Source organism: Canis lupus, chromosome 34, assembly GCF_048164855.1.
Source record: "Canis lupus baileyi chromosome 34, mCanLup2.hap1, whole genome shotgun sequence".
NCBI classification, from domain to species: domain Eukaryota; kingdom Metazoa; phylum Chordata; class Mammalia; order Carnivora; family Canidae; genus Canis; species Canis lupus.
This window is the reverse complement of record NC_132871.1, coordinates 5,230,380-5,258,156: the sequence shown is the minus strand read 5'-3', so window position 1 is coordinate 5,258,156 and position 27,777 is coordinate 5,230,380. Positions and strand designations below refer to the sequence as shown.

Genomic DNA, 27,777 nt, shown 5'->3' with positions numbered 1-27,777 from the left:
GTGCCAGACGCTGCCCGCCCGGGAGGCTCTGGTCGCCCGCGTTGTAACCCCCCAACCCGGGGCGGGGCAGCAGGACCCTCACGCGCCTCCTGGGGGCGCTCTCAGGCCTCGCCGTCCATCTGGGCAGCGTTCTCAGGACCCGGAAGGCGCGACTGCAGGAGGGAGCTGCTGGGCCCAGGTGCGCGGCCCAGGTGCGCGGCCCAGGTGCGCGGGCCAGGTGCGCGGGCCAGGCGGGGGGCGGGGCAGCCAGGAGCCTGGGGCGCCCTCTGCCTCCCGTGGCCTCGAGCGCCGCGGGCTTGGGGCGCGGTCCCTGAAGCGTGTCCGGGAGGCCTCGGTCTCAGGGGCGGGAAGCTCGCATCCCTGCCTCCTGCAGATGCCCTGCGGCGTCCGAGCCTGGGGGGCGGGGCTCAGGGGAGGTCCAGGAGCGCTGGCCAAGCCAGGAGGCCACGCCCGGCTCTCTGGGCACCTCCCTGGAGAGGCCGGCTTCGGGCCCCCGGAGGGGAACTCCATTGCTCATTGACACCCACTTCCTTGGTGGACTCTTGGTTCTCTTCCTGGAGCCAGATTTGGAGAGAATTTTTTTTTTAAGGATTTTATTTATTCATGAAACACAGAGAGACAGAGAGAGAGGCAGAGACACAGGCAGAGGGAGAAGCAGGCTCCACGCAGGGAGCCCGACGTGGGACTCGGTCCTGGGACCCCGGGGTCACGCCCTGGGCCAAAGGCGGAGGCTCCACCCCTGAGCCACCCAAGTGTTCCCCAGATTGGGGGAGAATTTTTAACCCAAGGGTGTCAGCCAGAGCAAAACAAGCCTCAAGTTTGTTGTTCCTGCTGGGACTCGAAATCCTGCGCTGCCCTGGATCCCACAAAAGTGACTGAAAAGCCACCTTCACGGCTTGGGTGACACATTTTCTCTCTGCAACAAAGAGCAGATGACCTTTTGGTAAGTTCTAGAAAAACAGAAGCCATGATGTTCTGTACTTTTGCACCAAGGACAACTTGGTTACTTAAAGTTTGCAGACCCATTCCGCCAGCCTGCCAAGATGTCGGGGGAGCTGGTTTGGGTCTTGCTCCTTGAATTCTTTACCACATCATTTCTCAGTTTAGTCCTTTCCTTCCTATCTTGTCACCAACGCTAAGTGTTTTGTGTTTTGTTGGCATCATGCTTCTTTACTTGACCATTGAGGTCTTCTCAGCTGTTTATATGAAAACTATTGATGTTTTCATAATGTTCTATCCAGATAGCTTGTGCAATTTTATAGCATTTCTGATTTTTTAGTTAATCGTCTTGGAGTTTTAGGTATTCCTGTTAGCTATGAAAAATTATTTTTTGCCTCCTCTCTTTTGCAACACCTTTCTAAGTGCTTGTGCCTTCGCTGGTATGTCATTAATTTCTCCCCTGTTCTTTGTGAGCATTGAGGTTGTTTCCAGTTCGCATGAAAAATCACCCATTTTGCCTGTCGGTGCAATGAATTCTTAAGCCCTGGAGGCTTATTTTTAAGAGGACAACTTCAAGGCTCATTCCCACGTTTGCGTCACAAGCCACGACATTCAGTGTTACGGAGAATGAGTTTCAAAAGACTATCTCTTGGCGACAGTAAAAATCCAAGCAATAGTTTGCCTCTGTGTGTCAACAATCCGCCTTAAAAGAAGCAAAAATATAGGCCCATTGAAAATGACAAAGTAAGCAATCAAAAACAGGGAGTGGAAGCCCCTGTAGCCTACAGCTCATCTTCGTGGATATGGTTATGAGCTGAACGACTAACTGCATTTGTGTAGCTGCGACTGGAAGATTGATACACCTACTTGCAAAGTTATAATCTCTGTGTGAGAGCAGATTACAAGCTAGGCTTGCCACCCCTCATCTCTTAACAATTTAAGCCACTGAGAACTTAGTTAATATAATGTCATAAAAAGAGTCATAGTTTTTCCAAAATATTAGAAGACACATTTTTTTTTCTTTTTCTTTTAGGCACACATTGCGAAAACCAGCTCACTTTTAAGATAGTTTTAGTATGTTCCATGATCCTGGTAGATTTCTGAGACCACTTATAGAATATTATAAAATTTTCTTCCATCTCTAAAATGATGATTTTCATGATACTTCCATTGCTTCATAGGTAGTTGATTCAGGAATTGTTTATTCATTCAAGAACAGAAAATGTCAAGTGCTTAGTCTATGCTAATCATTGATTCGAATAGTAAAGAAGATTGACCAGCGGGAAAGGAGACAGACGAGAGTCCTACCATTGTAGGGTTTATATTCTAGTGAGGGAGACAGGCAATAGAGTAGAAACTGCTTCGGAGAAAGAATAAAGAAAGCAATGTGACAAATTTTATTTTCCAAGCATTGGAGAATATATATATTATTTATACATATGCCATCCCAACATGTTCTTATAATGTAATATTATACCAGCATTTCTCCTTCGAGAAGCAATGCCTACATCCCCCCTTCTCCCTTGAAACTGGGTAAACTTCTGCAATGGTCTCAACCCCAGTAGAATGCAGCAGAAGTAACATTGCTTGACTTTCCAAGGCTAGATCATAAATGATTGTATGGCTTCTGCCTGGATCTTTCTCTCTTAAGACATTTGCCTTTGGATCCTTGAGCCACATGTATGAATTCTTACTACTCTTAAGCCACCGTGCTGGAGAGACCCAGTAGAGAAAAAGAAAGGTGATTGAGGAGCCCTAGCTGTTCTAGTCCCCAGTTCTTTGAGTCTTCCCAGATCAGGTGACAGATCTGTGAATGGAGCCTGGGAGATGACCTCTGTCACAGGCCACCGTCTGACTACAACCTCACAAAAGACCCCAAGCCAAAAATGCACAGCTGAACCACTCTCAAACTCCTGACCACGGAAATGATGAGAGATAATAAATGATTCTTGCTGTTTTAAGGAACTAAGTTTTAATGTAATTATTTATGCATCCATAGCAACTGCAGGAACAGGGTAAAGGAAAAGAAAGGGATAAGAGGAGGTGGGATTTTCAAGGATATTCAGAGAAAGCTTCTTTAAGATTGTAACATTTGAGCTGAGAATGAAAATGAAATGAATGAAAAAAATGGGGAGGTGATGCACATATCTACAGAAAGAGAAATTCATGCAGTGGGGACAGCAAATAAAAGCATCCTGAGGTTGGGGATGCTTAGCATACTGACCAGTCAGCAAGGAGGTGTGCTGCCAGTGGGATGTAAACTAGAGGACATGTGTGTAGATAGATGGCAGGAGTCATATCTGTGTAAAAACCTGGATGCCCCTTACAAGTTTGGGGGTTTTATTCTATGTGTAATGAGAAGCTCTTAGAGCATTTTGAGTAAGAGTGATGGGCTCTGATTTATATATTAAAATCACCCTCTGGGTTAGTTTTTCCCCTGATATTCTTTCTCACTGATTTTGCTCCAGCCATATTGCACTTTTTTCTATTCCTTAAACATACAGAAGTCTTTCCTGACTTAGGACCTTTGAGATTCGTATCCTCCTTCAGCACCTTCTCTTCATATCCTCAATGTATGTTGCTGCCAGGATACTTGGTCTGTCCATCCAATCAAAAATACCAGTCTAATTCCAGTGACACTTCCAATCATATCACCCTGTGTGTGTGTGTGTCTCATATGTAAGCCCTGTGAGAACAGGGGCCATGTCGCTCTTGCTTTACTGATATATCCACAGCACCTCGAATAGTGCTTGGAATAAAATAAGTATTCCACCAATATTTGTTAAATAAATGTGAAAACAATCATATCTTCTATAGATATCATAAAGACTAAGACATAAAACGTAGGAAAAGATATTGGCATGCAGTTTGTTTATGAATTGTTAATTTAGAAAATTAAAATTTTTTTTCTTTCCCAATATTTTTCACTTCTTTTTAAACTCCATCTCTATTCTTACTTGCTTCACGCAGTGTAAGGAGAATATCTTCAGATTTGGCTCCTTTGAAGTGTTTTGCTCTAATTTTATTTTTTTAAGATTTATTTATTTTATAGAGAAAGAAGGCATGTATGAGCAAGTGTAGGGGGAGGGCAGAGGCAGAGGGAGAGAGAATCTCAAGTAGTCTCTCTACTGAACACAGAACCTGACAAGATGCTCAATCACACGAGTCTTGAAATCATGACTTGAGCTGAAATCAAGAGTTGGACACTCAACTGACTGAGCCACTCAGGGGCCCCAGGGTGTTTTGCTTTTAATTCAGAATTAATCCAATAGTTATCCAGATAAAGAGAAAAATTTCTGTAAGTGTGAAAAGAAATTTTACAATCTAAATACCTCTGACAATATTTTAGGTCTAGTACTCCTGTACTACTTACAAAGTTTGTTAAATCTGGTTGAATAAAGTTTATGTGGGATTGAATTTTATAAAACTACTTTTAAGTAGTAAAAAGTAATTCAGTAAAATCAAACATTAACATTATATAAGCTAAGATTTAAGCCTGCAGTAGTAGTGAGTCATGGATAAACCCAACATTCATGTCTCCAGTCATCTCTACTTTAATCCTATACCTAAGGTAATGTTGAAATCAATCTATAGTATTAGGAATGGCCAGAGTATCTGCACCATTTTTATAGGATCTCATTAGCAAGATCACTGAACAAAGATAGGTCCCACAAAAGGGATTGATTTTACTCATGGTGAATTACTGAGTTATCTGGATCAAATTTAAAATCTATGTTATGTTACATATGTAACATATGTTACATCCCATAACAATAGAAGCAGAAGAGTCTCCAGAGCCATCACAAATATTTAGGAGCTTTCAAGATTTTCTCTCTCCTTCTGCAAACTGCTAGGTCAAACAATATACTTCTATTACTTTTATTTTGAGTCCCTGGAGCAATGAGCTTAGGGGAGCACTCCAAGAGTTTTGCACCAAAGTTCTGAGCGTTTCTACTCCAAAAGAAACATTTTTTTAGCATAATTCTGCTAACTTTTAAAGCAATAAAATAAAAACAAATACTTTTTCCACTTAAGATCAAGCTATCTATGAGAATATTTGATTATTTGTTAAGAAAAATAAAGACATTTTGTTACTCCATTACTGAGCACATTATGAACACATTGATCACATTGACCTAAAGTGCCAAGTTTATCATATAGTGTAACATCAATAGCCTAACTATAGTTACAATGCAATGGACACTTAATGACACTGACATGCATTTTTATTTTTATTTTTTATTTTTTTATTTTTTTTAAATTTTTATTTATGATACAGAGAGAGAGAGAGAGGCAGAGACACAGGCAGAGGGAGAAGCAGGCTCCATGCACCGGGAGCCCGATGTGGGACTCTATCCCGGGTCTCCAGGATCACGCCCTGGGCCAAAGGCAGGTGCCAAACCACTGCGCCACCCAGGGATCCCCCTGACATGCATTTTTAATAAACACATGTGAAAATATCTATCAAATGATCTGTTGGTTTCATCATCAGTTTTATGTAGAGGTGGAGTAGAAAGTCCCCTAGCTTTATTCAAGAAGTAATTTCCCTCCCTCCAAATATGTCACCCCATGTTCTAGATAATCCCTAAAGCTATGTTCAGAAGAAAGATTTTATTGTGGCATTACTTTAAAATATTAACATCAGGGGTGCCTGGTGGCTCAGTCATTTAAGCGTCTGCCTTCAGCTCAGGTCATGATTCCAGGGTCCTCGGATTGGGCCCTGCATTGGGTTCCCTGCTCAAGGGGGAGTCTGCCTCTCCCCCTGCCCCACCCCATGTTGGGTCTTTCTCTCTCTCTCTCTCTCTCAAATAAATAAATTAAAAAAAAAAATAACATGCAAATAACTCTTGGAAAAGTAAGACATTGACCCAAAGGTCCACAAAGACGTAAATTACATCAAATCATTTCTTAAAAAGCCAAAGAGAAGAGAGCATGAGGGCTTTGGTACATGAAGAAGGAGATGAAATAACCTCAGAAAAGGAAGGTTATTTCCCAAAGGACTAATTTCTCTTACTTCAAAACCTTGCCAAATTAAATTGGCCACACTGCTGTATAATAAATAATTTCTTTTAAAAAAAAGAGTCTCTGGGTGAAACCACATTCTCTGTATTTTTAAAATTAAAAATATATATTCTTAAAGAGGTCATGTTCTTCATATTCAAAAATAATGAAATGTAATATACAGATTTACATTTTTTCACATGTGCGCAGATTTTTGTCAAAGTATAGGATTGATTCTTTATCCACTTAAGTCATTGCAAAACGTACAATGAATGTGCATATATATATGTATATATATATATATATATATACACTTGTGTTCTTAATTCACATCAACAAAAAATACATGACTACATACTTGCAGTACTGTGTTAATATACATGCACAAGACCTCTTTCCTCCCATAAGCTGTATAAAATACTTAATATTCATTACCTAATTACATATTTATGATTAGTTTATGCAAGAAAGCCCAACTGTTTTCCTTGTTACCATTACCCAAAACCCCTAATATAATTATAGTAATCATCTAATTAATAAAAAGAAGAAGGAAGGCAAGAAAGGCCAATTGACTGTAATAGAAATTGCAGAAATAAGATCTATTTATATCTAAGGGGAGAAATACAGTTCAAAATATATAAACCTGTCATTTAGACCTACTGAAAGCCATTGCTAACCTCACATGATTGATTGATTTTAAAAGATTTTACTTATTTATTTGAGAGAGAGCATGAAAAGGGGTCCGGGTAGAGGGAGAAGGTGACTCCCCACTGAGCAGGGAGTCTGATGCAGGGCTTGATCCCAGGACCCTAGGGGCATGACATGGGCGGAAGGCAGACACTTAATCGACTGAGCCACCCAGGCACCCCTATCCTCACATGATTTAAAAGGACAAATTAGTTTTATAAAGACTACAAAAAATAGGCAGAGCATGGTGGTAGAGTAGAACAAGTGCTAGATTTGTATTCATGGTAACTGGTTCAGCTTCTGGCTCTGCTCCTTGCTAGTGATCTTAAACATGAGCTTTTTCTATTTCAGTTTCTTCATCTGAACATAAGAAGACAAAAGAGGTAAAGATAAGCCTGGATCCATTCCCAGCCTCACCACTTACCAACTCAGTGACCTTGGGGAAACCAATATTTCTAGATTCTTCAGCCATAAAGTATCACTAATCATAGAACTTACTTCACTGGGTTGTCATGAAGTTTCAGAGAGATAATGAACGCATGTAACTTAGTCACCAGGATCCTTGGTTGAAAGACACATTTGATAAAGGGGAGCTATCATTACACTATTGAAGGAGTGTAACAAAAGCTGCCCTACCAGCCTAAATAGACTGTTCTTGGGAGGTTCAACTTTAATAATGTTTATGAAAAACTATTACACATCTAAATTATTTTTAAAACTATTCCAGGTTCACCATTAGATATACATTTGCACATATTTAATTAATTTAACTGATAATGGAGTATTAATGCAATGAACACAGAAGAAAATTGCAGTGTTTTGTTACTTAGTCATGACTAATATTGATAGGCGAATCTGCTTCTGATTTAATTACCTTCACATGTTAGAAAAGGAAATATTAATTTGGTTTTAGAATCCCAAATCAACGATTGGAAATGAAGCTTTATGTGACTAAGAGCAGGAAATCACTGGCTTAAGGCTGTGCCTAGATATTAAAATTCCTTCTCCCACTAATAAACCTATCAATTGCAAGTCCAAAACACAAAAAAAATTAAAATCAATTTGACAGTTTTATGTCAGGAATTTAGAAACATTTGCCAGAAATATCCTAAATTACTTTAATAATTTCATGTAGTTATAAAATATATTGCTTTGGGGGCACCTGGGTGGCTCAGCAGTTGAGCTTATGCCTTTGGCCCAGGGTGTGATCTCAGGGTTCTGGGATCAAGTCCCACATCGGGCTCCCCACAGGGAGCCTGCTTCTCCCTCTGCTTGTGTCTCTGCCTCTCTCTGTGTCTCTCATGAATAAATAAAATCTTTTAAAAAATAAATGAATAAATAAAATATGTTGCTTTTATTAGATCATTTTTAAATCAAGCATGCCTTTCCAAATTCCTTTATCATTTTATAACATCTAAGCCTATGTGTGGCTTCAGGAGAAGTATGTTATTTAAGTTAAAAACCCAACCTTGAATATTTCAAATTATGTTAACATATATTCTGCTATTCTTTTTAAAACTATGCTCAATTTAACCAAAATATGGATACCTTTTGGTCTTTTTTTTTTTTTTTTTTTAACCTTTTGGTCTTTTATTTGACAGATGTATCTATGTGTATAACACTAAGGAAAATGCCAAACTTTCCGAACCAAGTAGATTTACTGGGTAAATTTGGAATTTGAAAAAAAAAAAAAAAAAAAGCATTGGCAATGTATGAAAATAACATTCTGTATAGATTAAGCTTTTTTAAGGTCAATGTAAATGTTACATATATTATGTAATGTTGGCCATTTACTCCGTCAACCAGAATCATATTAGTATGTGTTTGCACTTACTTATTCTTTAATACAGGTTTACTGAGAGCCATGCTAGTTAGTTGCTAGATGGAACTAATTTATGGTCCAAATAATGACACTAATATAACTCTGGAGTCAGAAAGGTAAAACTAAATATAGTTTATTTGTTATATGCCAGTTTTTTCAAATTTTGTAACTTGTTTGCTTATAGTGATGACCTCATTAAAAGACCACTAAGATAATGTGATATTGTTACTATCAATTAATTAGAATATTTGATTTGTCAGTTTCATTTTGTTATTTTGCTCAAACAGGGTGAACTAAATTACATATACGTCTGATATATTCTAAATGTTGTCTCGATTAATTATTTTATTATTTGGATTTTTAGAATGTAAGATTTTAATACTTTTATCCTATATAGCATGTTCTATCATTCTACTAGGCGATAAAATACTAATACCTATTTTGGGAATAGAAATCTCTTGGTTTCATGGCCCATCTTTAGAATTTCCACACCATGGATTTACGTCAATGGATGATAAATCTTTGTTTCTTGAAGATGTCTAACTAGTGTATAAAAGCCAATTGTCAAGATAATAACTTGGATGTTTCTCAATTTTCACATTTGTTTTGAATTCTCTGCCAAAGTCATATATTTATCTTTCAGGGGAAATCATGTTAATGGAAATAAGCATATGTCTCCAGATCCAAAAGCCAGAACTTACGGGGCAATGATAAAAGAAATCAGAGGGTGAGTACATTTGTGAGGATTATCACTGATATGCATTGCTCCCATATCTCTTTTTCCCTTTGCCCTTGGTAGGAGTCTGTTTTTGTGAGTGTGCTCTGAGTGAGTCTGCTTCTCTTAAGTAAAAAGCCGCTCTGTTTCTTTTAAACTGAAAATCCAGGAAGCCGTGGGCATTAGGGAGGTATAGCTATCAGCAGACAGGGTGGCCCCTTAACACTGACAGTGTCAGTATTGAAGACCACTTCAATCATACTTTGTGACAAAACTATAATATGAAACGTTGAGTGTATAAATAGCTCAGATATTGATATATTCATGCAATTATAGAAAAAATTCTAGACCCCTTTATTTATTTACATTTTCCAAAAATCATCCTGAACCTAAATAGAACTTACAGATTGGTATGATTAATTCCCAATAGCACACTAGTCTAACTGTAAGATTAGTTCCTAATATATCAATAAACACTATAGTAAGTCATTACAACTTGCTCTTCTATCTCACCATATAATTCAGATGACAAGATTCTGAAGGTCGGGGCTTGTGATTTCTTTTGGGTAGTTCCTCCTCAGGGTTTAGAATTAGGACTTAGACCTGCATACATGAAGCTACAAAAGGAGGAGGACATGACTTATTATGGATGATGGGTGGCTTTGGGGGGGTTGGGCGAGGTTAGGGAGGCATTTGCTATATTTTCTTTTATTTTCTACTGTTCACATTAAAATTTTACTTCAGTCATGAATTTGTAATGTTCCATTAGTAATTTTTAAAGAGTGGAAACATCTTTTAGAAATAAGTTTATTTTTTCATTAAAAAAGTTTGGATGTCTCAATTTATCTTTCAGGGTTAGTCTATATTAAACTTAAATGCTCCTCCTGAAAAATTCCGTGAATTATAGTATGAGATTCATGACTTCTCTGAAATAGTCTTCTTAATAGAGCTTATTTTTAATAGGATGTAGACTAAAAGTATATAGCAATTGAGCAGAGCATTATGAAGCACCATATGTGCTTCTAAACTAAGAAAATGATACACACGGGTCTTGCCAACTACTCCTCTCTGTCTTCCCTTCCCCACCTGCCAGTCTCCCAGCACATCCTGGATCCTGTCATGATGTTGGGTGCCTTTGATATAAATCACTTACATGGTGGTTTCTGTGATTCTCAATGAATTTCTTTTAACCGTGACAAGCAGAAAACAAAAAAGAACTCTCTAAAAAATCAGTGACCTCTTTCAAGTTACAGGACTATCAATGTATAAACTTTTTCAAAGGGAGGTAAGAGGTGACAAACAATTATCTGACCACAATTAGAGACCAGGGCTAGGTGATGGACAGACATTGACAAAATTAAGGCACAGCTAATTACTCAGAGCAGCAATTAGACTAGCCCGGACAGGTGCTAGGTGAAAAAAAAAAAAAAAAAGTGCATGCCCGAGAGAAAGAGAATTGAAGCACAACACAGTTGTCTGGTATCTCTCCCCTGTCTGTGGGCAAGTTTTAAGTATTCTCTTCTTTTTTTTTTCTTTTTTAAAAAATTCTCTTCTGTAGGAAAATAGATGCTTCCTTTTTCTGTTTATGCTTCCTTCTGCTATCTACATGTAAACCCTTGAGTCTAAATACACTTAAATCATAAGAAAGAAGTTAAAAATAATCATAAAAATATGAGATTGGGGACATACCACCAACTCAGAGGATTAAACATCTGTAGCACCTGCTCTGGTGGCAAGAAATCAAAATGAGCCTAAGGGAAAATAATGCAGTAGGGGGAGGATTTGTTTGGTGTAATCTTCCCTATTCACCTTCCTAATCCTTCTCCTCCTTCGCTTTACTTAAATGAGGAGAATGTCCATTAACATTCTGAATACATAATATTGTCTCAACGTCTTGATTTATAATTGCAGTTATTGATTCTTTTGATTCTCTCCACATTTTGTTTCCCTGACAACCCCCACCCACTCTTCTCATCTTTCCAATTATTCTTTACCTTTCTTCTTTTCCTGTGATGGGGAATGAGAAAGGGATGTAACGATAGTAAAAGGTATGATGAAGATAGGAATAAGTGATAAAATGGCCATGTTTAATTTTATCATTTGCTATTTGTGTAATATTTGTTTTCTCCCCAGAATTCATATATATTTTACACTTGAAAGTTTGTACCCTTTGGCAAACATCTCATTTCCCTCATTCCCCAGCCCCTGTCAACCACTACTCTAGTTTCTCTTTCTAGGAGTTGAGCTTTTTTAGATTCCATATGTAAGTGATCCCATACTATATTTATCTTCCTGTTTGACTTATCTCACTTAGCATAATATCCTCAAGGTCCATCCATATTGTCACAAATGGAGGAATTTTCTTCCTTTTATGGTTGAATAATAGTCCATGTATATTTATATATACGCACACATACACCACGTTATCCACCCATACACAGTCACCATATATATATAGATTTATATATATACAGACACCACATTATCCCTTCATACACACACACCCACACCACATTACCCATTCATCCATTGAGACTTAGGCTGTTTCCATGTCTTGGCTATTGTGAAAAATGTAATGTTTATTATTTTTATAATAATTAAGTACCCATCTTACTGGGAGATTGCTTCTTTTTATCCTTCAAATATGCTCCTTTTTGAGCTAAGTTATTAGACATGGCATGTTGTTCCCTAGTCCATAGCTACATATTTCCCTAAGTAATACTGTTGGGATTACTTCATATCTATTCCCCAAAAGTAAGAATTGGAAAAGGGAAGAAAGGCACAGGTACAAGAATGTACGAAAGGGTACAAACTTCCAATTGTAAAGTATATATAAGTTTTCTTGGGGGGAAACAAGGGCACAGGATGAAGGAAGAAGCCAGATATTTCTTCCTGTTGCCAGAAAACCCCAACCTCTGTCGTCACGATCTATGCCAACACCTCTTACCGTGGTGCCAGCCCTCACCTCATGGGCTCCGGTGATAACACTGAGCCCCAGGAATGGTAGCAGCTCCCTGCAGTCGGTATCTTCCGAGCGGTGTTCACTCTTCCTTCTACGCTGTCAGTGTTCTTCCATGACTATTGTAGCTAGTTCTTTCTAATATATCTATTCCCCTTGATATGTTGAATAGTTTCAATTTTCCTGACTGAACCCTGATGGATACAAAGAGTATACAGTGGGAAGAGCCCCATAAATAAAATCAGAAGACCTGATTTCATGTCCTAAGTGTGACTAATTATCTGGAAAGTCTGGGTCAGGTCTTTCAACCTTGGGTTCATAAAATTGCTTTATGGTTCAAATATCATAGTTTACAGTGAAAGTTAACCCCAATAATAGACTTGTCAGTTCCATAACAACTCTCCATTCCTTCATAAAACATACTGATGTCCATGTCACAGTGAAAGTTCACAGCTGGCGGTCCTCCGGCCAGGGGTCTACACTTCTCTACCCGCACTCCAATACAACCAGGAGTTGGTTGTATTTATTCCAAGACCTGTCTGTGCCAGTTGTTTGTGTGTTTACATAAAGTAATTAGTGAGTAACAGAGCCAAATTGGTTTGATGACTTGTACCATAGAGAGATTTAAGAGAAGGACTGGAAGCAAATCAGGAGTGACATTTTAGAGCACCACAGACTCCATAGAGAGCAACCATTCTTCCCCTCATCCTTCCTGTGGCTGAGGAAAATCATTTGAATTGGTCCTCTGGCTCCATCCTCCCAACAAGAAAGTATTATCCAAACTGTCTCCCCTTGCTACTAAAGCAAGAACTAGTAATTCTCTCTTATCTGAAAGTGACTAAGCACCTGATAAGCAAAATGCCTGATCCAGCTAGGGTATAGAGAAGAAGCAGGAAAAATCTTGTTCCTTCCCCTCTTGCGAAACCAATGCCACAGGAACAAGTGTGGAGAAGAAAGGAGTGTCAGTAACCAAAATGATACTTTTTTTTTTAAACTATAAATGATGAAATACTACGTAATTTAACTGATAGGTTATTAAGGAAGCCCACCACTGAGCAGGAAAGATGGGTAACTTCAAAGAACTGCTACTGAAGGAGTAGTAAAAGTATTGAAAATTTAATCCATTTCGTGTTTTTACCCCCAGGCTGAAATTTCACCAATATGGTTATTTTTAAATCATTTTTGTGATTCTATCTTAACCAGGTAACTGACTCCAACGAACTGCCCCCAGGGCCGCTTCTGTAGATGAACTCACATTGTAAACCAAAAACAACAACAAGAACAAAAAGTAAATTGAAATTGTATTACCAGTGGTTATTAGGTGCAAATAGATATAAATTAGAATTTAACAAAAACGTCCTTATAGACAGCCCTGGTCAGTTATTGCATTTACAAAATACAGAGGCATTTGTACTTCCTGAGTGCTGGGTTTCCATCCCACTGTAGAGCTCCCGTTTTATAATTCCAGCATACCCTGGAATTGAATCTATCACCTTCTTGCTGTTCATATCTGCCTAGTAGGATTTCATCTCCTAAAATGAATCTCTCTTCTAAAAAAAAAAAAAGGGAGAAAAGCAAGCAAAGCCACAGGAAACCGACTGAGGTTGATGTGATTTAACCCTAGATCTTTTGCCTTCCTGCCTTTAATGATAAGCATAGGACATCTGCTTAATGAAAGGATTCCAGGCAAGAACTAATCCAGAACATCAGAATTTTTTTCACATAAACTCTTTTTTATCAATCAGGCCTACTTAACCAATAGCACCCACCAAATGCTAGTTAAAATGCATAGTCCCTACAGGCATTTGGCATACTCCTCAGATTGCATGGTACATGTACATAGAGAAACATCCAGGGGGACAAAAAGCCTACATTCATTTGCATGTAAGTAGATTAAGCTCTTGCCTAGGTGATGCACTTTGGCGACTACTAGAAGGAACACTCTGACCCAAAAAAACCCTAAGAAATGTCCTATCACAAAACCAGAAATTTCTATGATTGGAATAAAGGCATTTAGAGGACACTTACTTACATTTAAAAGCTAATGTATTTGTTAGTTATTCTTCAACACCTTCACATGACATAGTTAACCAACTAATGAGTTCTAGTTCTCTGAGTGGTGAGTGCATCAGACAAGTAAGTTCTGAAGAAGAGGGATCTTCAAGAAAGTTAACAACGCTTATTGCAGCACTCTCTGAGAGTCAGGGAAGTAGGAATTAAGAGAGGGATGTAGAAATGGGAATGGCTTGCCCTAAAACACTTGCCAAAACTTCTCTGAGGATCAGGCTGCTATACCATTTCATTACCATCACAAGTTTACAAAAACATCTCCTTTCCCAGCTTCATGTTTTTCCCAAAGAACTTCGCTGAAATTTGGAAAAAGAATTGGCTTTGATTCTCATCTTGAATCAATTGATGTATATTTGCTGAGACACCAGAAGAAGAGTCGTGGACAGAAGTCAAGACCAGAGCTGAAGAAACCTATATTCCACATTCAACTCTTATTAACAGGAAATAGCTGGCATTGCCTTCTTTGCCAAGACCTCCTGAATAGTTCTTCGCCCTTTAACTTTTGTTTTTAAACCACCTGAGCCAAAACAACGACAAGCTTGATTTTTTAAAATAGGATTGGTGACAAATGCTGAAATGCCAAGTGGAAATACACAGGATACAACTAAGCAAAATGCAAGAAGGAATTTGGAAGGCAGATTAGGGGAATGTGGGCCCAAATCTGTGCCTGCCAACTGCTCTCAATAAACTGCTGAGGTCAAAGATACACTTGGGAGTTGATTCAAACACACATACCAACCAAGGAGGCAGATGCTGCTTCTTGGACTTGAGGAATTTTTTTTTTTTTTTAATAAGTCATGCTAGAATGTTTCCCTGAAATTAAGGATTTCCACCTTCCTGTGTGGATGATGTTCTTTCTCCCAGTGACTAAACTTCCATCTGTGGTAGGGTTAGACCCTTGATCATGCAACACTAATATATTTTCCCCATTTGGAACCAGATTTCATTTGTGGTTCTGGGTTCCCTCAGGTCACGTTAAGGTCAAACAGCAACTCTACGATGGAAAAACTGACCAGTACATATTCTCTAAATGTTTGCAGACCACTCCTGGAAGAAGGTTCCATACGGATAGCCAACTAAACATTTCCTGAAATCACTATTTACAAGGCTAATAGGAAACAGAGAATGTGTTTAAGATTTTAAACCCAGTTTATACAACATATACATGAAGTGAGGATACCTGTATACTAGATTACATTATAAAAATTAATATTTATAAACTACTTTGAAGTTCTCAAATATAGTAAAACTTTGGATTATAGAAGCATTGACTCTTTAAATCATCAAGGTTTCAGAATACATTGAAAAAGCTATCCTTATGGAAAAAGTATTTCAAAAAGTGTTAGAAGTATATTTGAATAGCCTTTTCAAAAAAAATCTTTAAAAAAAATGTAACAAACATCAAACACAATCAATTCTTATTGAAGCTTTTCATAGGACAATCTTCAACTTTAATTTGCAAGCCAGAACTATGTTTCTATTAACTCAGATTTTGCCTCTTTATTTTTTTTTAAAGATTTTATTTATTCATGAGAGACACAAAGACAAAGAGAGAGACAGACAGAGAGAGGCAGAGACACAGGCAGAGGGAGAAGCAGGCTCCACGCAGGGAGCCCGACGTGGGATCGATCCCAAGTCTCCAGGATCAGGCCCTGGGCTGAAGGCGGCACTAAACCTCTGAGCTACCCGGGCTGCCCAGATTTTGCCTCTTTAAAGTTACACATATTACTAATAATGCAAAGAGACACAAAACTAATTAATTCTGAAAGAACACAGGGCATTGAAAAGTCATGTGTTACACATAAATCAGGAATTAATGGTAATATAATTACAATACCATGTTACACTGGTAATATAATCACAACATGGTATTACATTATACATAGAATGTATAGCATGTGGCAGAAGAAAAGAGTGAATTAGGAAATCAAAATATGATTTGCAGATCTCTGGCAAATGTCTCTAAATGTGATCAAATTGTTTAAATAGAAAAACAAATGCCTTTTTCACTCTACATTATATTATTGCTACCAATCATTCACTGTAGGTAAGGGCAAAACTGAAGAATTCTGTTCCAATCTAAATAGACATATAATACAGGAAAGGGCAGCAACAGCAGTGTTCCTAGCATATATTATTTTCCTTCCTTCACCAAATTATTAGGGTTCTTTAAATAAGATAGTGTTTCTTGTCATATTTGTATGTGTATTCATGCTACTTATATACAGAATCATTAAGTATTTTGTGCTGTCTGTGTTACATAATTTCATTTGTGCAAATAGAACATTTGGTTAAGGAAAACTGATATACACATGAAACCAAGCAGAAAGCCTGATTATTCTGAATTTAGGTATCATCTTTATATCTTACTTAGCTTTTCCAGGGAAATTTATTATTTGTACATTCATAGTCAAAGTCATTAGATTTTTTAAATCCATCTATGAAGAAAAATAAACATTTTTAAAGATCTTATTTATTCATGAGAAACACACAGAGAGAGGCAGAGACATAGGCAGAGGGAGAAGCAGGCTCCATGCGGAGTCCGATGTGGGACTCGATCCCTGGACCCCAGATCATGACCTGAGCCAAAGGTAGTTGCTCAACCACTGAGCTGAAAAATAAACATTTTTGATAAATCTTGGTAAATCTTGAGGATTCCTAGACAAAAAGTGTATTTCTGACCTCAAATATTCAAGTTAATAATAAATATTAAAATAAGGGCTTTACCTCTGTCCCGCCTATTATAGAACTCTTACTATAAATAAAGAAATAAGAGAATGATAAATATCCAATTCAGTTTGTCTGTTCCCAGGCCAGCAAAAATTTTCTGAGTTCTATACAGAAGTTTTAAACATCATGAAGTTAAATAACAAACTAATTTGCGGTCTTAATCTGAAATAGATCAATTCACAGAGTATTTCATTAGCCTTTCTATTCTATTGTTATAGCTAGAATAGGACCCTGTTCTCCAGAGAAATTAGGCTCTGAGCAACTACTTTTCTGGCATAGATGATAAGAATTCAGGGAAATTCAAGACAGGCCATATTCTCTATTAGCCTTAATCTATTACTAGTTCTGAAATACTGGTTAAGCAGGTACTGGTGATTTTGAAGTCTTTTATTCCATCATATTGAAGAGAAAAGGAAAAACATATCTGTTAAGAAGCAATTATCATGTTTCAGCCGCAGTCCAAGGGCTCAGGATACAACTTTATATGATTTAGGATGGGCTAACTGCAATAACAATTTTCAAGGCTTAACCCAACAGAATTTTACTTCTGTATCAGATAAGAGATTAATGAGTATGTTTGGTGGGCAGCCATCAGGAGGTGATTCAGGAGCCCAGGTTGTTTCTATCTTGTGGTTCCATTATCCTACAGAGCATCAGTCAATGGTTGAGTCTTTTGTGTCCATATAGCAGAAGGGGGGAAAAAAGAGAACATTGAGACCAGGCCTCAAAATGGTGCACATCACAGCATGCACCTTCCATTGGCCTGAAAGAAGTCACAAGGATGCACCAAACAGTAAGGGTATCTGGGAAATATAGGACACCTGGGTGCCCAGGGAAGAATGAAACAGATTGGAAAAGTAACTAACCAACATGTCCTATAATCAGTAAATAAACCAGATCTCTGATTTTGAGGAATTTGCACCCTATCTGGGGGAAACAAACAATTTACAGCAAACATAATAAATTATAAATTATACAGTCTATTATAGAGTGATAAATATCTATCTATCACTCTATTATAGAGTGATAACACAGTTGCAGCTGGAGGTGGTATGGAAGGGGAAAGAAATTACAGAGCAGGGTAAGAGGAAGAAGAGTCTTTTGACAATGGCTGTAGGTGACTGACATAGAATGGAGGATAGATCACGGTGGAAGAGAAAGTCTGAAAAATTGGAGGCCAATTATCGAACGCTTCATCTTTACCAGTAATAGCATGATGTTAGAGAAAGTGATGGTGAGCCAGGAGCTAAAATCATACAGAAACAGGAGTTGAGGGTGTCCCCTGAGTGAGTTGATTACAGCAATAAGGAGAAGTCGTGGGAAATTTGGCGGGGAATTCAAGGTTTTAGAGAGGATAGAAAACGAATTATCTGAAAGCAGCAGTGAGGGACAAGAGAATGTCCGCCCCCACCTTCAGGTCTGGCTATAAAAAAGCTATAGAATAAAAAGCAGCCACCACCTGAGAACGGTGCACGGAAGGAATGACCTCGTGGGAGAGGCCAGTTCCACAAGAGCAAGAAGGTAGAGGGACCATTCAGAAGGTCAAAGATAATCAGGATGTTGTTGATGATGAAGTTGCCAAGAAACCTAGGGCTTTATATGGTGACGGACAATAACTGGGACAAATGGCATATTGAGATGAGTCTCAAGCAGGGAGATCTGTGGAGGAGGTATTTCAATATTTAGATGAGATACAAGGGCCCGAAGCAAGGCATCTCTCAAAGAAGTTGCACCATTTTCTCTGACTAAATTTAACCCACAATATGAAGAGAACATTTGTTTTGGAACCAAATTTTCTAAACTATTTCATATTCCTTTTTAGTGTCTTAAATTAAAACTGATTTTAAATCCATCTTTGATGAAACCCTAGTCACGATTCTCCTTCTAAAGTCTAAAGGTACATAAAAATACATTTCTTACTGATATAAACATAGAATCACAGATTCTCGGGGTTTGAAAGTTTTAATTCACTTGGTTCAACCATCCAGCTGATTTTGGAAGTCTTTCTTGCATATTCTTGCCAACCCATCTTCTGAACTAGGCTTGAACATCTCCATGGATGATGTATCTAGTGAGGTGGGTAAGAGCGTGGGCTCAAGAATTAAGCAGACCTAGATTTGAATTCCTATTCTATCACTTACACTCATGTGAACTTTGGCAAGTTAACTTTTCTAGAGCTTCAGAATTTTCATCTGTAAAATAGAGATAATATCGCTTCCTAACTCAGAGTTCTACAAATGAAACAATGCATGGGTCTCACTCTGTACAATGTCCCACATATAATGAAGACCTCAAAAATTTTAATAATACTATCCTTATTATTTTTATTGAGTTGTTATTTATTATTACTTTCCAAGGCATCATCTTTAATGTTGGATAGCTACCTTAGACTTTTCTCCTGTGTGCCACTTTGCAGAAAAAGCTGGTTTCAGAATATAATTTGGCAAAATAAAGTCAGTATCCCATTAGCCATAATTCATCATAAAACCTGAATTAAATTCCTTCCAAAAAGTGTGCATAATCTCATAAATACCCTGTTAAGATTTCAAGATATCTTTTCAAAAATATAAACAGAGAAACCCTTGAAATATTAAATCTTTAAAGCTTTGTCAATGCTATGTGGCTCATAACACTCGTGTAAAATGAAGAGATGTGAACAAACATAATCTGTTACCTGACATCACAACTGGGCAATGACTCATAGGGCAAATTTAATTTCAGTAGCGCTCACAGTAATCATTCCCCTGACTTTAGAGCTCTTGGTTGACATAAGGTACTCCAGATAATAAACAGAACCTTTCCAAAAGAAGCTTTCTGTGAAGCTTCTCTTAAAAATTCACAGAAAACAAATTGCCATGCTACCTGAGTTCATTACATCATTCAAAGGTATTGGTGGTGAATGCTTTTGTCAGGAAGTTTGGAGTGTTTGATAGTAGAAGTAAGATAATAGGATCAAAATTTCAAGAACTGCAAAAAACAAAATTATTTCTAATTCATGGGGATGACACTTGGCATAACTAGTAAATTCTGATACATGTAAATGAACTTTTTTCATGCAAATTATCCAGTTCTTTAAAATCATGTCTTCTGTGTTACAGTACAGTGGAAAAAATTGTCTTAAAAATCATTTAACCCTTTCTTCACCATTTAAGAACATGTATTGAGAATGCATATACTTTGCACTGAGAAAATTTTTGTCAAAATATATTCTGAGAAAAATGTCTGATACATCATTATTAGTTATCAGGAATCGTTTAAAGTTATATTCTTTGACTATAGCATTGTTTTGACTTAAAAATAAGGCAGTGTACAACTGGAAGACAAAAGAATGGTTAAGTTGACGGTGGGGAAAAAGTTAACTTATTGGAAAGAAATTAACAATAAAAATAGGAGGATTGACATACATTAGCTCCAAAATCCTTTCCAAACTATAAAGTTGTTATTTCTTTATAGTTTAAATAAAATACGAATAAAAATAAAAGAAAATCAGAGCTGACTGCATGAAAATTATTTGAGATGGTAGCTACACACATGACGCTAAGAGGAACTTTTGGAAAGAAATATCAATTTAAACTGTATTAAAGTTTCCTGCCAAAGACCAGCCAGAAAAAACATGGCAATGTTCTAGGCTGAGGTCTAAAAGATAATCTGGCTGTCGGGTGTTGAGACGAAAAGAGCCTCAAGCAGCCAGGATGTTGTGGTTCCTCACAGTTCGCTTGCAAGTAGTTAAATTGATTTGTAGATTATTCTATATAGTTTTAACTAAATTTATCCTCAGAAGATGCACAAGTGGCTTAAAAATATTCCTGTAAATAAATTAAAGATTAAAGGCAGTGTAATAATAATGCCAAGCACAAACATACAACAGGAAATAGAGGAAGCTTACACTTCTTCCATCAGGAAGTACTCTTCGTTTTCACAGCTAGAAAGACAATGGCAATCTAATTAGGCCTTTGAAAAATTTAAGATTATAAAGACTATTTATAAAATGGATTTACATTAACTTTCACTTATGATGAATGCATTGCCCTAATTTTACTTCTTAAAATATTATCTAATGATTTTAGGAAGTCATGATAATTAGCGAGCTGACATTTTAAAGTATTGTTTATATCATCTTATTTCAGCCTTTTCCAATTTCCATTTTTTTCTGTTCATTTTGTAATATACTTAATTTACTAAGTACTTAATATAGTTGGCCTTATATTTAAAATGCTAGGACTGTTAGTACACGCGTATACTAATGAATAAATAAATACTAGTGATGCAGTAAATACACATTTTCACTGAGCTGAGCACTAGAATTAGTATTCACTCAAAGCCAAATATCACCATCATGGAAAGAACATCTGGTATATAAGAATAAACAAAATTAAAAAAAAAAAAAAGAATAAACAAAATTTTATCAAAAACATATATTACTTCAGATTATTAAAAATTCTAGTAACTGCCTTTTTAAGTTTTTTTATTATTGCCTGAGAATAATCATTTCTCTCAGCACTATCATTTCTAGATTGTTCTGCAGGCACTAGACATAAATTCTTACTTTAACTGGTCCACTTAATAATGTGTCTAAACTCCTGTATACATTGAAGAATATAATTCTGGAAACAGTTTTCTAGCAGCCTATTTCCCAGGGAGAATTTTATACCAACATCCATAGCTTACGCTAATCTTAAAAAGCCCTCATTATCAAGTACTGAAAATGGCTGGCAGTCTGTAGAAATCACTTCAACAAGATTCTATTGAAAATTCTTAACTGCCATAGGCACGAAACGTTAGAAGCTTTTCTTTTTAGAATTGGTGTTATCAAATCTGTGTTTTGAAGTTTGATTAGTGAGTACAAAATGTGCTCTGGATACCTTATTTTTCTGTAACACTCTTCATTATATTTTTATGTTCCTTTTTATGTTTGACTTGAAAATCATTTGTCATAGGTGTTTATATAATTTTGTAGGATTTTTCTTCCTCATAAATTTCGAAGGGACAAGGTGGGTATCTTTCTGTTAATCTATTCTCACCAGATGTGAAGAATTTTCAAAGAAACATGAAACAGTATGGCAACTATTTTTTTAATGAAACAAATACACCAAATGAATCTACAAATAATAGAATTATGATATAATCTAATATCTATTATTGTTTTATGATTTAAATTTTGTTAATATTTACTGCCTTGAGGCACCTGAGAGGCTTAGTGGTTGAACCTGAGCCTTTGGCTCAGGTCATGATCCCAGGGCCCTGGGATCGAGTCCTGCATCGGGCTCCCCGTAGAGAGCCTGCTTCTCCCTCTGCATATGTCTCTGCCTCTCTGTGTGTCTCTCATGAATAAATAAATAAAATTAAAATTTTATTTATTAATTATTACCTCAAAAAGAATATATGGATCTTTTCAAATTTGTTTCTTTGATATTTACATGGACTGCCACTCTATTTTTCTATTTAACTCTTTACCAATTCTTAATAACACAAAATAACAAAAGTCAAAACTTTTATAATCATCATTAATTATTATACTCTGGCATAAGAAATAATATTGCAGTCATAATTGTCCTGAATCCATGTAAAATCAGGACTGTTATAAGAAGTGAAAAGTACCAGATATGTCAGTCTTTTCCTATCAACAAATATATAATCATCTAAAATGTTATAACGCCGACAAAACAAATAGTGAAAGTGAAACAGCAATTGTTTCTTCATAGTGTGTGACAAGAATGATTCATAAAAGCCACGCTGAAGAGAAAGGATTTCCAAAAATGATAAATGTGCTTCTCATTTCTCAATAAATCACGATGTACAGTATTTAAACTGTTAGTGCTCAAACTATGCATCTTCCACAAAGAAAAAGGCACTCTTCCTCCTCAGTCTGATTGGAAAAGAAATTTCTGCAGATCAGAAATTGGACTTGAGTCAACTCCAAAAGGCTATTGAAGAGAGTTTTCTCTCCTCCTTGCTTGGGCAATACGCTTTCAGTGATTTTTTGCCAAAAGCAAAGCCTAACCCAAATCCAGAGGGAAAACAAAATAGTGATTTTAAGTCTCACTGTTTCTAAACTTTGATACTTATACCAATCAAGGTGAGCTTTCAAGTCATGTCTTGTCTCCTTATTACTACCTAAATGATCAGCTTTTTACAAAAGCATTATCATATTAGAATTAAAATCTCAATAAGCTGAATAATCTGAGATCTAAAAAAACCTACTATAAAATTTCTGAAGTGAGAAAGGGTTTGTAGTTTTCAAAAGATAGAAATAAAGACCATGGAACTAGAATCTAGAGAATAGGGAAGATTGTGATATAAAATGACGTCAGAGAGAGGCTAGGCTAGACAATGCAGAGGTCCGTAAGCCATTATAAGAAGTTTGGATTGGGTGGCCCAGGTGACTCAGTGGTTTAGCGCTGCCTTCAGCCCAGGGTGTGATCCTGGAGACCCAGGATCGAGTTCCACATCAGGCTCCCTGCATGGAGCCTGCTTCTCCCTCTGCCTGTGTATCTGCCTCTGTGTGTGTGTGTCTCTCATGAGTAAATAAATAAAATCTAAGAAGTTTGGATTTTATTTTAGATGAAATTAGAAGCTATTGGAGGGCTGTTTAGGAAGGGAGAGATGTAATCTTATTTATATTTTTTGAAAGGTCACTGTGACTATAAAACAACCATTATATCAGTTAAAATGACAAGTACTGACAATAGTAAATGTTGGCAAAGATATGAAGCAACTAGAATTCTCAGACATTGCTGGGGAGAATATTAAGTGAATACGAGCACTTTGGAAAAATATTTTATAGTGTTTGGTAAATTGAACACATGTATAATCCATGGCCCAGCAAGCTACCCCTAGGTGTATTTGCAATAGAAATGCATTCATGGGATGCCTGGGGGGCTCAGCGGTTGAACGTCTGCCCTTGGCTCAGGGCATTCATACAGTGAAACCCTATGTAGAAATTAGAAATGAGTAATCTACAACTGCACAAAACAATATGAATGAATCTCACAGATATCATTGGGCCAAAGCCAGACAAGAGAGTACATATTGAGTAATTCCAATTACACGTTGAAAAAAAAAAAAAAAGGTAAAGCTAATCTATTATTTTTAAAGGATAGAATAGCGGTTACTCTTGCTGCTTGTTGGGGGTGATCAGGACTGGACGGTAATATGTAGGGGGAGAAAAGTAATAAACAGGTTAGCAATGAGACTACAGCTTGGTGGCAAAGAGGAATGATGAAGAAATGATGAGATTCTTATATTGACTGGTGATACATACATAAAAAGCACAGCGTTGAAGACTCATACATAGTAGCTGTCTGCCTTAGTACAATCTACAATCTACTTTCTGAATTTCTAGTGTAACCACTCCTGGGGATGAGAAACTCATAATTTATAAAATTATTATGACTTTTATAAATTATGAGTTTTTATGGTTTCTTAAAAAAGATTTTAAAAATATTTTTAATTTTAAAAAATTTTTTAATTTAAAAAAATTATGGCTTTAAAAAATATATATATATTTATTTATTTGACAGAGGGAGAGAGAGAGCCAGAGAGCACAAGAAGGGGGAATGGCAGAGGGAGAAGGAGAAACAGGCTGCCTTGAGCAGGGAGCCTGACCCAGGGCTCGATCCCAGGACCCTGGGACCATGACGGGAGCAAAAGGAGATGTAATTGAGCCATTCGGGCACCCAAGAAGACTAATTTTTTGTTGAAACAACCTAATGGTTCAAATTTTATTTATAATAGTAAGAATCTGACTTGTTATTCTGGTTATTCTCTTTAAGGAAGAAAGAAGGAGAAAGTTGGGTCAGCCCTGCCAAAGCAGGATACACAAAATATGGAACTGCGAGTACAATAATTTGAGTGAGCTGCAACAGCATTATAAGGATGGTTCAAGGTAACTTCCAGATTATCTGTTGACGTTCTTAAAGTTTATAAACATTGACTTTTTTCAGACAAGTCATTCATTCCTCCCATCCGCAAACTTTCCTTTATATCCCACTCCTACATTTTCCCTTCATTGAACCATAACAAATCTTGGTCAGAACCTTTTGTTAAATTTCTCCTGTTTTATATCAATTCATTTCCTATAGTGATATGTCTGCCACAACTTTGTCCCTTATACCTTCTAATAATGTAAATTTTGAAGTTATATTTCATGTGGAACTAGGAAACTTCCTGGTCGTCTTCTAAACACAAGATCAAAATGAAAAGAAGGAAGCCAGATAGGAAATAACGGAGGGAGAAAGAACAAGAAAGACTTTATCTTGCATTCTAAATATATATTGTTTTGTATAATAATATATGCTATGTGTTGTATGTATGTTATATGCTATGATATAGGATAGAAGAGGTGAATTGTGGGCATTACACTTTGAATATTCCTTTCTAGTTCCTCAAGGTATGATTCTAGTATGGAACTGGACAAGTGTGGGTCCTTATCTTGATAATATGTCTTTAAAGCTTTATTTGTCAAAAACCAACCTCTGTGCTTTGGAACCAAAATATAATAGGAAGACAGAGTTTGGGATCAAGAGGAGCAATAGCTTTATTGCCTTGCAGGGCGGAGGAGTTTGCAACAACCTATGATCTTCAAACCTGCAAGCTGGCCCAGATTCCACTGGGTCAGCTCAGTGCTGACCTGCGCAAGCTGGCTGTCAATATGATCCCCTTCCCCTGCCTGCACTTCTTCATGCCTGGCTTCGCCCCACTGACCAGCCGAGGTATCCAGCAGTACCGGGCCCTGACAGTGCCCGAGCTCACCCAGCAGATGTTTGATGCTAAGAACATGATGGCTGCCTGTGACCCCCACCATGGCCGCTACCTGACTGTGGCTGCAGTATTCAGGGGCCGCATGTCCATGAAGGAGGTGGACGAGCAGATGCTGAACGTCCAAAACAAGAACAGCAGCTACTTCGTCGAGTGGATCCCCAACAACGTGAAAACAGCTGTCTGTGACATCCCAGCCCGGGGGCTAAAGATGTCCGCCACCTTCATCGGCAACAGCACAGCCATCCAGGAGCTGTTCAAGTGCATCTCAGAGCAGTTCACGGCCATGTTCCGGCTCAAGGCCTTCCTACACTGGTACACGGGTGAGGGCATGGACGAGATGGAGTTCACAGAGGCCAAGAGCAACATGAATGACCTGGTGTCTGAGTACCAGCAGTACCAAGACTCCAGGGCCGAGGAGGAGGCGGAGTTCGAGGAGGAGGCGGAGGAGGAGGTGGCCTAGAGCTGACACCTGGTAAAGCGCATGGAAGCTGTGTGAACTCTTTATTCGCTCACAACCTGTTCTCTGATAGCCGTGTCTCTGTGTGCACTCGCTCTTTTTCCTGTCTGGACGTCACATGCTGTACAGATGCCACCATTAAAGCATTTTCATAGTGTCAAAAAAAAAAAAAAAAGGAGGAGAGGGGTGGGGGCAAGGAGTTTTGGGGGTTTTCAGGAGCTAGCCAGTTTTGACAGGAATTGAGTCTGTGCTGCCAGCCTCCTTCCTCATTTCTTTAGAGTGGGACCAGGTTCCTAAAACAGAAGGCTAAGAAGGGAGGAGGGGAGGTTTGCGGAAGAGAGAGAAAAGGTTGCTTTAAAATTGAGCTTCCCTAAAGCATTCGTGCAGCCATTTTTATTTTTGTTCAACTTTATACTTTTAAGCAGTTTCAGTTCTGAAGTTTGTGTCTGAACAGAAATGTCTATGAACCTGGGAAGCTGATTATAGTGATTGATAGTAAATGTGCCAAATCGTTCCTTCCTAGCAGTCTAAGACCATCTACCAGTTATGACTTTGCTTTCCATTTTCTCTAAATAGCGACACTGCTTTGTAAATATATTTTATGAGCTTGACCTTTGCACAACCAGGCAAGCAACCAAAGTTTTGTACTTTTTTGTGAGCCCCTAGATTTGACTCAGCATTTATTCTTGCTTTGCAATATATATGGATAATCCACCATAACCTTATACAGTTTGTTTCTTACATAATCATAATTCAGAATGGATAAATTTGACATGCTAAAAGCCCCAGAGGAGTCTAGCTTTGTTAATTAATTAATTAGTAATTAGTTATTCTCTTTTAAATGCCAAAACATTCTTTTCTACCATAACCAAATTTAGCTACGTGATATTCTGAATCACTCCCACTGATGCCATTTCATAACAATTTGCTGCAATGTTACCATGAGAAGTCAAGAATTAGGAATTAGAGGGGTGCCTGGGTGGCTCAGTTGGTTAAATGTCCAGCTCTTGATTTCGGCTCAGCTCATGAACTCAGGGTTGTAAGATCTAGCCCTAGGTCAGGTTCTGCACTGGATGTAGAGCCTGCTTAAGAGTCTGTCTCTCCCTCGCCCTCTGCCCCTCCCCTCCCTGCTTGTGCTCCTGCGTGTATGTTCTCTCTTGTTCTCTCTCTCTCTAAAAAAAAAAAATTAAATTAGTGAGAGGTTTACCTGGTTATCACAAAAGATTTGGTTTGGTTCCAATTGGAATCATCTGATTGGATGACTAAGAAATTTCATTTTCTTGGCAGCCAATACAGTTTTGTGCTTGATATCTCTGCCAGCTGGTGACCTGATGCTCCAGGGTAATTTTCCAGAAGGGAAAGGAATTTTACAGCAGGAGTACTATCCTTTTACTTTTGTGGTGCCTGCATAAGAAACCTGGGATGTGATAAACTTGTCTTTCAAACTAAGGGTCAAATAGTTCTGAAAAATAAAATCTTTAATTCATTTAAACATGAAACACCACCAAACTGGAAGATTTCAAAAACATGTATCTTCTCATCTTCCCAGCATTTCACAGTAAATACAATTGTTTTAATAGGATTTCTAAACCTAATAAAGTGATTCTTTAATTTTCACAGGTTTGAAGCATGCAGAG

The 27,777-nt window shown here is 37.6% G+C and overlaps 1 protein-coding gene and 1 long non-coding RNA gene across 4 annotated transcripts; one reads left to right on the top strand and one right to left on the bottom strand.

The window, feature by feature from the left end:
• Window positions 1-57: 57 nt before the first annotated feature.
• LOC140624355 (tubulin beta-4B chain-like) lies at window positions 58-27,296 on the top strand. 3 transcript variants are annotated; one of them, XM_072811144.1, is made up of 5 exons: window positions 58-204; window positions 9,093-9,176; window positions 24,444-24,578; window positions 24,696-24,808; window positions 25,474-27,296. In XM_072811144.1, the coding sequence occupies exons 3-5, from the start codon at window positions 24,558-24,560 to the stop codon at window positions 26,141-26,143; spliced, it is 804 nt and encodes a 267-aa protein (XP_072667245.1). In that variant the 5' UTR covers window positions 58-204; window positions 9,093-9,176; window positions 24,444-24,557; the 3' UTR covers window positions 26,144-27,296. The 3 variants fall into 3 exon arrangements, with proteins under 3 accessions (XP_072667245.1, XP_072667244.1, XP_072667246.1); XM_072811143.1 differs by lacking the exon at window positions 58-204 and adding an exon at window positions 454-943; XM_072811145.1 differs by lacking the exons at window positions 58-204; window positions 9,093-9,176 and adding an exon at window positions 21,758-21,914.
• Window positions 18,852-21,627, bottom strand: LOC140624371 (uncharacterized). The gene is made up of 3 exons (XR_012023853.1): window positions 21,470-21,627; window positions 20,810-20,845; window positions 18,852-18,991 (listed from the first exon to the last, which is right to left on the bottom strand). It is a non-coding gene; the product is annotated as an uncharacterized lncRNA (long non-coding RNA).
• Window positions 27,297-27,777: the final 481 nt, after the last annotated feature.